The 14003-nt window shown below is 36.9% G+C and overlaps 1 protein-coding gene across 2 annotated transcripts in view; it reads left to right on the plus strand.

The window, feature by feature from the left end:
* ME1 (malic enzyme 1) overlaps positions 1-14003 on the plus strand; it is a 159230-nt gene that overhangs the window by 89219 nt on the left and 56008 nt on the right. For both annotated transcript variants that reach the window (XM_069011234.1, XM_069011233.1), the window contains exon 6: positions 472-575. In XM_069011234.1, coding sequence (XP_068867335.1) covers positions 472-575 — 104 coding nt within the window. The remainder of the gene's footprint in view (positions 1-471; positions 576-14003) is intronic.

Here is a 14003-nt window from a genome sequence, read left to right on the forward strand (position 1 = left end):
GTGTATTGAATTTTAGAGAGCAGCACATTTTCTGAATATCAGCTCGTCAACAGTTGAAATGATGGTCTCTGGGAGAGGTTTGTGAAACATGTTGATAAAACTAAGGAAAATGGCTTTTTTAAAATGTCAGAGTACTTTCAGGATATAAAAGAAAAATAGAAAATTACTAACTAAAGCTTTAAAAGACACTTTTGAAACCTGACTTCCCAGAGTAAATTTTACTTTTTTACTTGGAAACTATACACTTCCTTTGAGACTAGGGTATCCCTTTTCCTTGATACAAAAAGGGTGTTTCTTTAATCTCTTTATGTTTCTTCGGTCTTAATGTAGAGATGGATGAATTGGTATATACTTCATATGCTTGGGTTACTCCTCAAACACTGTATTTTTGTCCCCTTCTTATTAACTGAGAGTGTAGTATTGTAACTTGCTCATGTAATAGTTCAAACATTTTTCTTTTTTTTTAAACAGGCATTGCTGAAAGATCCTTTGTATATTGGGCTGAGACACAAGAGAATTAGAGGTCAAGCCTATGATGATCTTCTTGATGAATTCATGGAAGCTGTGACTTCAAGGTAAGTGATATATGTGTGCTAGTCATTGATTAATTCCACTGTGAACTTCATCTTAAGAGAAATAAAGGTCAGTAGCTTATGAAAAGAAGACAGAGTTGTTGGGTTCCAGATAATTTTTATTTTGAGCATAGTATTTTATGAGTTTACAACTGCCTGAACTATTTACCTTCAATATTGCAGTTTTATGAATTATATGAGCAGTAAAATTCATCTGAATATAACTCATTTTTCAAACTTCTTTTTCAAGGTTTAGATTGTTAAATATTTGCCTAATAATTTTCCCTGCCTAGCACTGTGCCTACATGATCTTCTCTGTCTCTGTGATTTCATATGTGAGATGTCAGCAGCCTTAAAGAAGCTATCATACTTGGCAACCCCTGCCTCTGCCCCCACCAAACCCACGACAGGACTAAGCTTTCAGTGTTTTGATTTTAAGTGTCATGGTATGGACCTACACCAAGTCAGCTCTTTCACTTGGTTCTTTTTTCCTGTACAGAAAGTAGTTAAATTTATTATTAGACTGTGATGCATAAAATAGTTCTCCTTACGTGTCAAATAACACCTTTGCTCATATTTTCCTTGTTTTTTAAAATATTTGGAGTTTTAGCTCTGCATTCAATGTGTATACCTAAAATAGCTCAACTGCCATGATCCATAGAGGAATGTGTCTTCTGCATCTGCATCCCAAAGGTGAGGCTGATCTGTGGAACCTGGAGATACTTTCCAGCTCCTCAATCTTGTCTTGTGCCCCATCTGCACTTGACACAATCTTGAGACCTTACCTGGACATACACAACCTCTGTTCTTCCTGCCTTAACTGCTGTGCAAGAGAAACCTAGCCAAACAGGTGGTATTAATTTCTGTGCTGAAACACATATTCCTTCAGGTACTACTCTACTCTTCCCCATCATCCCCAGTTAGCTGCCACTCCCTTGTTTATAATGGTCCTGTGGAGGTTGCTGGTTTGACTCTATCCTGTTGTGTGTTTGCTACTCAGCTAAACGCTCCCTTTCAGATAAAATGGATGAACCTTCCTAATAGATTCAGCTCCCTAAAAGAATGTTCAGAGCATTAGAAGTTGCTCTGTGGTCTTGTGTTTTGAGAATCTCTAACATAATGCATTCTCTAAATAGCCCTTTCTTTAAAATGAATCACTGTTCTTCATACTAAAGGAAATAATCGGAGTCAAGCAGAAGATTACCTCATGAATGTCTGAAGGTCTGGTTGACATGCACTTCTTACTTAAACATCTTTAAAGCTCTGTAATTTTGAGCAATTTTGAGCAATTTGTGTTTGCTTGACCTTCTAAAAGATCACTTTGTTCTCAGCTAAATCTGTCATGGTCAGCAGTGGTTGAAGTTCATGTTTGAAGTGGAGTACTTAAAAATTGTAATTCCAGCTTCGTGTGGTTTACTTGTGAATTGTTTTGCCTGTAGTGTGATTTCTACATTCATTATGATACCCATTTACTAAGGTGAAGGGAAAAGGGATGTAGTTAGATCAAAATCTAGCCCAATTGCTCAATAATTTTACATGTTCCTAAATTCAGATTTATGTTTAATGTGCCTCTGGCAGACTCAGCACTTACAGCTGATTCTGGCATAGCAGGTCTGACTGTTAAACATGCAGGTCATGGTTCCCTTTGTAACCATTGTGGTGATCTAGATAATTGTATACTTTGGTTACGTGATAATTATTTTTTCCTTATGAAGGTTTCTATTGTGTTTTTCCTCTTTTCACTTTGCTTAGCCTTCTGCTGGCTGTTTCACTGAGGGAGTATTTGCTTCGCTAATCTTAGATGCATGTTTGGGCTGTTAAATTTTATGTTAGTCATATTTATTGTTAGTTATTGCCATGGTGCTCCAAAAGAAGCTTTCTTATTTAGCACTGCCTAATCAGTTCTGGGAATGGGATAAATTCTGGTGAAATCTGTTGTTGTGGTGTTTTCAGTACATCTCCAAGATGTACATAATCATGAACATTGTAAAGCACAAGGCTGTCATGTATTTTTAATAAGTCTAAGTTAAAGACAGTGTGATGACAGGTATTTTCAAGTTGGAAAGCTATGTGAAATACCTATTTTAGATCTTTTACACCTTCATAATTCTCCAGAAAGGCCAAATGCTAACAGAAGTGAGAGCCAGGTTTTAGCAGCATTGCCTGAGAGCAAGAAGGAGTGGGCAGCAGTACAGGGCGGTGCACTTTGTACAGTCTTTTTATTGGCTTCCAGGGAATTTTCCTATATGTCGTCTTGATTGATTGTTAAATTTTGAAAATCTGGATTTTTATAAGCTGATGCAGAATAATTTATAGTGTTTCATGTTGAAATGTCACCTTTATACAATGAATGGCATTGTAACAAAAAATGCTTTATAAAAAGGTATAGTTTTGTCAACTGCAATACTTTCCTCTTCTCAGCCTCCACTGATACTCACTCCAAAAATTTCTTCTTATGAAACAAAATTATTTATGGAAGAGTCAGGATTAAAAAAACAAACAAACAAACAAACAAAACAAACCAGCAAACCCAAAACTTAAACTATCCATTACTAAAAGGTTTTGGTACAGTATCTAGAGTGCTATCATGGCAGAATGGAACTACTACATTGTGATTTTTCCCAGATGATGGAAGGCAGAAACATGTGGAAAGCATCTGGATTTCTGGTGACACAAATTCAGTGAACAGCTTTTATTTATTTACATATGTATACATTTATCTGTTTATTTATTTATTACTAGTGCCAGCAGCTGCCCTCTGAGGGCAGATACTATAATTTCTCTGGGCATTACCAGGTGGTTCTCGCTTTTGTGTCAGTGCAGTAATTTAGAGGAACAGAAATATTCTAAATGGAAGGAATGTTTTATAACAGGAGAAAAAAATGGACAGTTGTCTTCATCAGTGAAGAACATAATTCAAACTGGAATTCAGAAACGTTTGTTAAGTTTCTGCCCTGTGGAGAAATGGGTCATAAAACGTTTTATACAGACAAGTAAATTTTTCCAAATGACAAGTTGTTCTTAAATATCTGTGTTTACAGAGGAAACTTTGAGAGGAGGGATTGCTAAACAACACTTTGGTAGCTGGGATTGATCCACCAAAGCTTCCTGTGTAACCAGAGAAAGTAACTCTGTTTTTATTCCAGTTCCTCTTCTCTGCTTGACTGTGATGATGCAAAGTGAAATAGATCAGTGGCCAAGAGGCATTCATGTACAACAGTGAAAGGATTATGGAAATGCTTGAGGGGAAAATATGTAGAATGGAGATGGAACAAGAAATGAAAGGAGAGGAAAAAGGCATCTTTTCAATGACAGGGACCTGAATTTCCTTGTCTAATGCAAGAAGTAAATTTAAACAGTATGGAATTTTTTTCCATATTTTAAAGGATATTTCATTTTAGCAAATCTGGTAAAGATAACTCCACCCTGAACCCCTCAAAAGAATGTCAGAGTAGGGAAGAACAGCATCTTACCAGCTTTGCTTCCTGCTGCAGATCATCCTCAATGGAAGTCATTGTATTGGGCAGGGAAAATACTGACTTGCACCTCTGGCCTATGGACAGATAGGAAACTTAGAAAATGGAAAGAATCTGGTGGAATTTCCATAGATTATTTTCTTGCCTACCTACCACAACCCCAAAGAGTTGGGTGGAATTATTTTATGAGCTAAACTCTGTGGATTTGTGATGTGTATGAGCAGCCCTGTATCACTGAAATTATCTTTCTGTGTGTGTGTGATGGTAAGTTTTCAGTTACACTTCAAGATACAAATAATAGTGGTGGACCCTTGAAAAGTAATGCCATGTGTCATTTATGTTCTCTTCTGTAATCATATTTTGATTAAATCCTTCCCCACTCTTTTTATATGCTGTGCTTTTCTCAAGTTTGTGAGCTATAAACCAAGCTGCTGACAATTGTAATTCAGTATGTTCTATCCTAAATTACCATGATGTAGTCATTATTCCTCATTTGCCTGATTACATTATTCACAGATGGTAGCAGTATTTCGTTTCACTTCATGTACTACTTTAGAGCAGTGTTTTATGGTAAATATGGTTTAGCTAACTTTGAGAACAACTGTAAAAGCAATGTATCCACAAAATCAAAATAGAAAAGTATTTTAATAGCTATTTTCATTTAGTAGATTGCATTAGAATGTTTAGTTTGTGACTAAATTAATTAATTCATACAGCCCTTACTTTTGGCAAGAGAATGTACTGGCAAGAAGTCAGCTTAAAAGGTGCATATAGCTGTGCATCATTAAGGAAGTGGTTGGACCACACAGTCATTCTGACAGTATGTCCAAGCACAGGTTGTGAGAACATTGGTGCCTCTGTCCTCTTTTGCACTGTAATGGTGCAAGACCAAGACTTATATCATGCCTGTATGTTCCCATATTGATCAAGCTAAACTGGCTGTCAGAAAGTGTGCAGGAAGAAATGCTGCTGCAACAACTCCCTCCTATGGCAGACTTAGTGAAGATCTTTTTGCACAGAGATTTTTTTCCCTCAGTGGGACTTAAGCCCTTTGAAGCAATTTTTCAAGTCTATGGCTGCCTGCTCCTTCCACCATGCAGTGAACATTAACTTCCTAATGAAGATCACTGTGGGCAGCAGGAGAGGAGAAAGGTGGGTTCTTTGGCACTTGCTCATAGACTGCCTTGACTACAGCTAGAATTGCTCTTTGAACCTACCCTCAGTTCCTTCCTGTGCTTACATCTGAGATTCATTCCCACTCATTGATGGGTTTGCATTCTTCCTGAAACTACCTGGGTCCAGGCTTCCTTGCCCACCTAGACTCCCAGGTGGACTTTTTTACACTCACGGGATGAGACCATTCAGAAGGCTCCTTAGCTTGTTTGACTATTAAGATAAGCTCTTGGATTAAAAAAACCCCACACAGTGGTTTTAAATGAGGAACTGTTTCTTTGGATAATGGACAGTGCTGTGGAAGAGGAAAACTCAAACAGTTTCATAATCAGGGCTTATTTTGTTATCCTAGTTTTAGCAACTATGATGGTTTGCCTGAGGAATATCTTCAAATTTTGTGATTAACCATGATGACTTGTAACTGATACCACTTGAAACATTTAAATTGTCAACAGATGATGCCATCTCTAAGAGGGTTGTTAAGGAACCCTGAACCCTTCTCCAGGCTGTGGTGCTTAGTGGGGTACCCTGCTTGGAATTGTCCTCACCTGCCTGTGTAGGGGGAAAAGAGAAGTAAACTAATTGTACTGTTTTTCTTGAGATGGGATGCTTGTGTGCACATTTGGCACTCCTTCAGTTCCCAGATCCAGGGAACTCTGACATGGAGGAAAGAAGATTTGGTAGAAGACATCTGCTTCTGTATATTCTGTTACATTAGGGGGAGTAGGTTAATTAATTAATTCCTCGTATGAATACCCTTATAAATAGGGTAGTCACAGAAAGAAGAACGTTGGCAAGCAATTTGTGGTTGGTTGGTTGGTTTTTTACTTAGCCTCGTATCCTTCTTCTTTCCTTTCCTGTTGGTTCATTGGGTGGTTAAATCGTATCTGATTGCTGGAAGTGTTACAAATATATGCTCGACAGACTTTTTGGACCCAAAAAGCAGCGTAAGGAAAAGTGAGTCTGGCAGAGAAGTAAAGTCACAGCAGGATAGATAGAACCTAATCACATCAAGTTTATTTGCAGAGAGACACCTATTATTGTTTGTGATGCAAGACCTTAGAGAAATTCTTAGCAAAGATCAGCGGAGGAGCCTTAAAGAAATAAATTGATCCTTTAAAGAAAACAAAAACTATTGAAATCGTCAGATGTGGTACTGAGTGGGAAGGCTATTGTTTTGGGTTTTGAGATAAGATAGAGAAAGTGGAGGATTATTTTAGTATTTTTAATATGCCTGTTGTACCAAAACTGATTCTGGAGCTCAAATTGGATGTATTAATGTTCTAATAATGCTCAGTTATGCCCCAGACTTCAACAAGTGAAGCACATGCTGTTCCTGGGCTTTTCTTCTCCAAACTATTTTAAAACAGGATTTTTCAAATGGAAAAGGCCTGGGTAATCTCAGTTACTTTCCTTCATCTTTTATAGCTCCAGCAAATGGTGGGCAGCATTCCCAACAGAAGTTAGCTGGTGCACTGTATTGTAAATGGAGTGAATGTTGATTTATTTGAATAATTTGTGTGAGTGTAATATTTTAACAAGGTTTATATTGTTGTTACGGAAGTACAGTAGTTTTCCAGGCTGTCAGAAGCAGCAGTTTCTTTTTTTCTTTCTTTTTTTTTCCCCCTTTGGAAACTCTGGTAAAGTAAAATAATAAAATTTTGGCTTCAGTTCACATCAGAATGCAGTAACTTATGTGTCCCTTTTATCCCAGCTCTGTCTCTTTCCCACTAGAAGTCAAGAAGTATTTTTACCTATATTTCAACTCTCAGGAAAACTTTCAGTCACTGTTGGTCTGGCTAATTGGATTTGAGTACCTCAGTGCTTCATCTCTCTTTGGTCCTTTACCTCTACCAGAGAGCAACACTGCTTGCTTTATTCAGAGTATCCCACCCGAACTGCTGCTGCTGAGATTCCTGATCCATGGCAGTGGATCAGCCTGTGCCCATGGTTGCTTCTGCTGCCTGGTTGCCTACAAATAATAAGCCATTCATAAATATCACTGACATAACCTATTCATCATTTGGTTGTTACTAACTTGTTTTCCCACTGGCTGACTTAGCAGTAAACCATCATGGCTCACTGTTTTGTATGTCAGGTACTTGCAAATTGCTATATAACTGTATTTTTATACTGCTTTTCATTGTAGTTGTACCCTTTTAAAATAAAACATAGCATGAGGGAATAGATACATTGCCATGGATCTTCAGTGGATATCCTAGAGCTGAAGTTTAGATCTTTTCATACCTGAGTATCATTTTTTTCTTTTAAGTGTTGTCATCACTGTATTAAAAATTGACAGTGACATTAGACAAAGAGCTCCAGTCCCAGATTAGACAAATGCGAGTATTCCCAGAATTTAATTATCCATGCTCCTTGAGATTGTTGTGAGACAGGGCACTTGCTAGACTCAACAACTTTTTTGCAGTCTTCCCAGGAAAATTGCAATGGAAACTTCAGTGGCTTCCCTGGCCATCCTACAATCCTAGTAGTAATCCATATGTCCTTGCATAGCCATATAATGTACTGAAGTGTGGGCAAATAGCACTTCTGAAAATCAGGATACTTCTCTTTTGCTGCTTAACTGTGAATTTAAATGCTGACTTGTAAAATGCAAGTATTTAACCGTATACTGAGGTTATGTTAGTCTTTCAGCTGTGCAAACCTTGTCATATGAACTCTTTGCCAGGGTTTTGGGACTGGGATTCAAAAGCATGCCAGAACTGCATTCTGGAGTTGTGTACATTATCAGTTGAATGCTGGGAACTGCCTCTCTTCTTCTATCCCTGCACTCTCTCTATACCACCAATTTCATGCCAATAAAGCAAACTGAGAGCTTGCTTAATTGAAGGGAGCTAAAGACTGATGCTCTTAATTGCAAGATCATACAATTGATTCATTTCACTGATTCATTCTTGTTTTTTTTTAATCTAGAGGTAAGGAGACAGTATTTGGTATCCACAGAATTTTTACCCTTTTTTGGAAATTCCAGACGCACATCTTATTTTTGCATTAGCAATCACTGGTGTTTATAAACCACTGTAAAAAATATTACCCATGGCTTAAAAATGCAATATGACACTTCAAGCCCACTACCATATGTAAGTGCAGTTAGCTGACACTTCACAGACACTCAGCAGTGCTGCCAGTACGAGCAACTTCTGAATAAATCGTGTTATCTGTGTAGCTAATGTATTTGTTTAATTGCAAAGTCATAAAAGTTCTTTGCAATTCTGTAAGTGAATTTGTTTAAATAACTAGATTTTTTGAGTTCCAAAGGATGCTGATTGTATCCCCAGAAGGAGATAATAGTGATCTGGTAGGTCATCTTTAAATAACTGGGGGTGTACATGAGAGAAAAAAAGGAACACATTTTGAAAAATAGACTGGGGTTTCAGTGATTCGAAGATCCTTTTTTTCTTAATCCCTTACTCTTTTAGATCTTCTTATGATATGGTGGGAAGAATTTCTACTTCTCTCCCTGCATTGACTCCTGCAGAAGGAAAGTCTTTACTGTTCTATCTCTGGCACCATGTTACTTTGATATTTCTCCTTTTAAAAATGGGATCTAACTTTGTACAGAACCTGAAAGCTGGCCATTTCAAACATTTTACTTTAGAAACTGCGAGAGAATAATTAGTGAACTATATTTCAGAATTTGGTGGATTTCATCATCAAAGATAATTGTTCATCTACTTGATGATCTGTAGTAAGCCTAAATGGCTACTGGAAAGAGATTGCTGGCAGGGATTGTTCAAAATTAACTATTAAGAATTTAATAAAAATGGAGCTAAATACTGCTAGAAAAAGTTAAACCTTCTTTCTAGAATCACAGAACCATAGAAGATATTATTTCTGAAATATTTAGTTAAAAGATATATAAATACAATTTGATTATAATTGCTTTGTGATTAATTTCTACTTCTATAAGTAAATTCCTTTATTCCTTTTTTCTTCTCTCTCCCCCTATTCTAAAAGACCTTGATGGAATATATATTTGATATCTTTGCCACCCTGATATCTTTGGTATCTTTTTTGGCACAGAGCTCTGATCAAGAAAACATGTGCAGGAGTTATTTTTCCTTTAACAGAATATATGAATAGGAGCAAGTTTATTTGTGTCTGTTAGATAAACTGAAATGTTGTCGTGATAGCTACTAATAATAGAAGAGTCTTGACATCTGAAAGCATACTGAGAAAAAAATGTAGGGGAAAAACAGTGTTCTTTTAATAAGCCATGAGCAGCCACAAAGAATTTAACTAGTGTTAATTTCAGGTTCTGTACACCCTTTGAAAATGTTTAATTAGCTTATTTTTTGCCTAGATGTCATCTGTGTTTGTGGTCCCATATATAAGAACAGAAAACACTTGTGCAATTCTCTGAAATACCACAATTCTCACAGTAATCTCGTACCTCATGTGCTCTAACCAACTATGAGAATCTCCAAATTTAGCAATAATATTAAAGTCCACTTGCTTACATATACTTTGGTTCTGCACCATTAAAATTGATGTAATTTTTTTTTAAAGCTTTTTCCAGTAGCTGCAGAATAGAAAGCCTGTCTTGTTAGAGGTTTTGCATTTGGCAGCCCTGGAGTCATCTGAAAACCTATGGAGTCCATTTCTCTGGCAGGATATCATAATCCAGACATTAAGAGATCTTTTTACAGTATCAAGTTTTTATTAAAAGTGTTTGATTAGTCTTTTCTTCTGAAAAATTAATTATAATTTGAGCACATGTTTGACTTCTGGAATACTAAATTTCTTCAGCTGTGGGACAACAGTGATTCTACTGAATTAATACTGGGAAAACAGCTAAATAATTTATCCTTCACATTTATACCAGCTGATTTAAGAATGCCGTAACAGGTAGAAAGAAATGCTGTGTTAAATTTGTTAATTATTCTAAATTTGTTTTTAAAAAGTGATTTTTCACTTTAACCCAGACTACACCGTCTAAGGATTTGTTTTCTTTTCTTTGCCAGAAAAGTATAGAAGCTGTAAATTATATATGGAAAATATTTTTAAAGAATGATATTTTCAGGATAAGAGAACTGAGTGCAGCTGGCTTTGTATATTTTCCAAATCAGATTTCAAAATGGGAACCAGCTGCTCATCTGTAGCTCTTAGCTAAAATGCCAGCATATGCTGGTTGTCTCACGGTGGCCATTTTTGAAATAATGCACGTGAGGAGTACTGGGTATGATCCTGATGCCAAATTCAGCTGCACATCCTCACTTAATCACAGCACCACCTTCAAACGCTGCAGGCCCATAGCCTAAAGACACTTGGGTGACTTTTCTGCAAAAAATCCAGGATCAGTGAGGAGATTGTAGTGTATAGAATCCACTGTGCATTTTCAACCAGCTTTCTACGTGAATTACTCAGCTTCTTGCAGCTGAGCTGCTCAATTGCATTAACAGACACCTCCATCTGGGCAGGCAGCTCCTAAGCCTTGGTCTCTGGACATAAGAGCTGCCACTGCTGTGCTTTTGTCCCAGATGCCTTCTCCTTCGAGCCCTACAGGCAGAGCTGCTTTGGTGACGTCTGGTAGCCATCGTTCTGCTTCTCTGGATTTTGGTTGTATTACAAACTCCATAATTCTGATATTTTTTAATTGCACCTGTTGGTATAAAACCATGTTATGGAGAAAACTTTAGAGGAGAAGACAAGGAAATGGCTGTTTCCTACAATTCTTCAGTATGTGCAACAGAATAAGGTGCTAAACCAAATTTTTTTTATCTGTGTTTGGGAGAAGGTGGTCAGATGGTCAAGAACAAGGAGCTGATATGAATATAAACAGTTGAAGAGGTCAACAGAGCTATAGTGTTTTCTCAGTTGAGGCTTGTTGGCAGCAGTTTTGGCTTCCAGAGCAGAGGTAATGTCAAAGAACCACTTAACAGAATGTGGGACAAAACAGATTTTTGACAAAGAACATAGTCTGTGCTCCAAAGAAAACCACTAAACTAGTTTAAACTTGAGTAAATACTGCCAGAGTTTTCAAATTTCATCTCATTTTTGTTGCCTTGCCTTCATTCTGTGTTAGAAATCCTGCTGTGATTGGAAAAAAATCACCTAAGTAACTTTTTTAGCTGATAAACACAGCAATATTGCTGATGGAGGTTTTAAGTAATGTTCTGTGCCTGAGTATTTGAAATGATTGTTTTGCATGTAGGTGTTTTAGTGGGGCTTCAGACATGTAACTGAACTGCACTGACATAAACTAAGCAAGATGATAAATATGAAATCAGAATTTGAGGAGACTTTTAAACAAATGCTCAGTTCTGTAAGATAAAACCTAAAAATGAAAAAAGGAATGTTAACTAAACTGCCCAGGATGTTCAGGGCTTTTTTCATTGCATTTCTTCCCCTGGGTTACAGAAGTAACTTTGAAGCAGTTGAATCATTCTAAGAGAAATGGACAAGACTAACTTCTGCTTCTTCACAAAGAAAAATGTGTCTTTTAAAAAAGGCATCAAACTCCACTCCTGTGTTCAGTTTCAGAAGTCTAATTGGGATGTATAGTACAAACAATAGTAAATATCTCCTTTAGATAAGAATGGCTAGAATGGAAAGCAGTTCCATTTTTATTGTATTTATTTTAATTAAAAGAGAAAATGTTTTAATTTTACTCCAATTTTGGTAGTATAAGGTTTTAAAATAGAAGGGACTAACTTTTGGCAGAAGTAGGATACAGGAAAACAAATGCTAGTGTGTTACTCACCTGTCAGTCATAAGGCAAGAGGGTGCTATGAACTAATTTTGAAGTTCTGAGCAGAGCTGATGGTACCATAATGGACCTGGCTTAGATTGCTTTTATCATTTTGAAATGTTATGCAGTTTATAGTAGTTATAGACTTAACTACCATCTGTATGAGGGGCACTCTTCACTTGCAGCACCTGACACTGGGATTCAGATTGTGCCTGTGGTTGAAGACTTTGCTTAAATATCACATTTACAGGAAACCGAGTTCTTTCATTTTTAATAAGGTTAGTGTTTGCTTTTTCTTATTTAGTTATTAAGCAATAAATTACAGTGTTCTGCTGTTCAGAGGTGTCACCTTGAAACTCTTAATACAGGCATGACTGTTATATCCTCAGGAGGAGGATGTAGTAAGAGATGGTCCTCCGCTGGGAAAAATCTGCTATCTTCTTTTTTATGCTTTCCTCTTACGTGTGCTGTGTGAGACCACCAGGGAGTTATACCTTTTCTGTTCTAAACTGGTAGCTGCAGTTCCTGGCTGCAAGCACCATGATGAGTGAGGGAACTACACCATCACTAAAGTACTGCAACTTCTATGCCAGTGATGCTGTGGATTAAGAATATTGAAGGCATCCAAAGAAAACCCCAAAAAACCAAACCAAAACCAGAGCAACAAAGTAATTTGCCAGATTTTGTGGATTCAAGCAGTTCTGCTCGACCAGCTGATGTCAGAATGACTCATTTTTTTCCCCTAATATGGTATAGACCTTAGTTAGGTTTTGAATGTCATGACGCAATTATTTGTGGCCTGCTTGATTTTTTTACTTCCTTGGTGGGGCAGGGGTAGAAACTTTTAAAGACAATAACCTTGTCTGGTGTGATGTGTCTTGGACGTTTTTTCCTTAATGTGACAACACCTTACCTCATTGGTAAATGAGAAAATGAACCCTTTTGCTGTCTGCAGCAAAGCATCTACTGCAGCTGGTTAGCACAAAATATGATGCAGTCTGAGCAGTGCCTGAGCTTTCAGTTAGTGTGGAAATCAGACATCAGGGTTCTGAAAAGCCTGCTTGCATGTAGTGGGAGTCCGCAACTCTTCACTGACTCACTCATTCCACATTTTTTTATCTCTTTTATGTTTCTGGTTTTGCTTACCTCCTATAGTTGCCTTCTACTAGTAGTATCTCATCCTATTGCCTTTTCTTCCTGATTGTATTTTGTAAATTCCAACTGTGCTTTCTCCTTTATTGCCCACTTCTCTCTATATAGGTTTTTTCAATCCTAATCCTACCTGTGTTCTTAGCTATTTTTGTTCCCACCTATAATTATCTCTAATCCTTCTATGTCACAGCTGTTCTCTCTTTTATATCCTTCTGGGTTGTTGATTTGTAGTTCTAAATCATGTTTTCTAAATACATTGGTTTGGTTATTTAATTACTTTGTTTCATGATCTTCTAACTTCTGCTGTCTCTGTCATGTTCTGTCTGGCTGTTGTTTGTCCCATGTCCTTGGTTCCTTGTCTGGTTCTGTCATAGCACACCACAGTTCCCAACCTTCCCTTATTAAGGGATAAATAGATGATAAGCAACAAAAGCAGCAGTTGTTATTTACTTTTCAGCTTCATTAATACTTCCTTGCTATCACTGTCCCCACTAAAAGTAAGAAATATTAAAATAGTTTTTGTAACTGCTTTTGTAGATCACTGAAGCATCTCAAATTTTGCTTCTTAAGCTTTGTCCCAAATGGGATATAAATTAAGTATTTAGTAACATTGCTAAGTACGAAGGACTCAGCAAGATACTATCTTTATAGTCTTATTTTAGAGTGATTAATACATTGTATGTAAGAAAGAGGAGACAGTTTCTTTCCACAAACATCTGTTTATGATTTAAATTCTGCAAAATATCCAAAAAAAGGCTGTGTGGTGAATACAGACTAAGAACTTTCGCCACGTATCCTACTATCCCGAGGACTGCTCCTATACTACTATTAATTTTGTTGGTATAATTCCAAATCTGTCATACAGAGTTTCAAAATATTTTTTGTCACATACCCTATTACTAAAGAAAAATAAAACCT

The sequence above is a fragment of the Aphelocoma coerulescens genome, chromosome 3, assembly GCF_041296385.1.
Source record: "Aphelocoma coerulescens isolate FSJ_1873_10779 chromosome 3, UR_Acoe_1.0, whole genome shotgun sequence".
Lineage (NCBI taxonomy): Eukaryota > Metazoa > Chordata > Aves > Passeriformes > Corvidae > Aphelocoma > Aphelocoma coerulescens.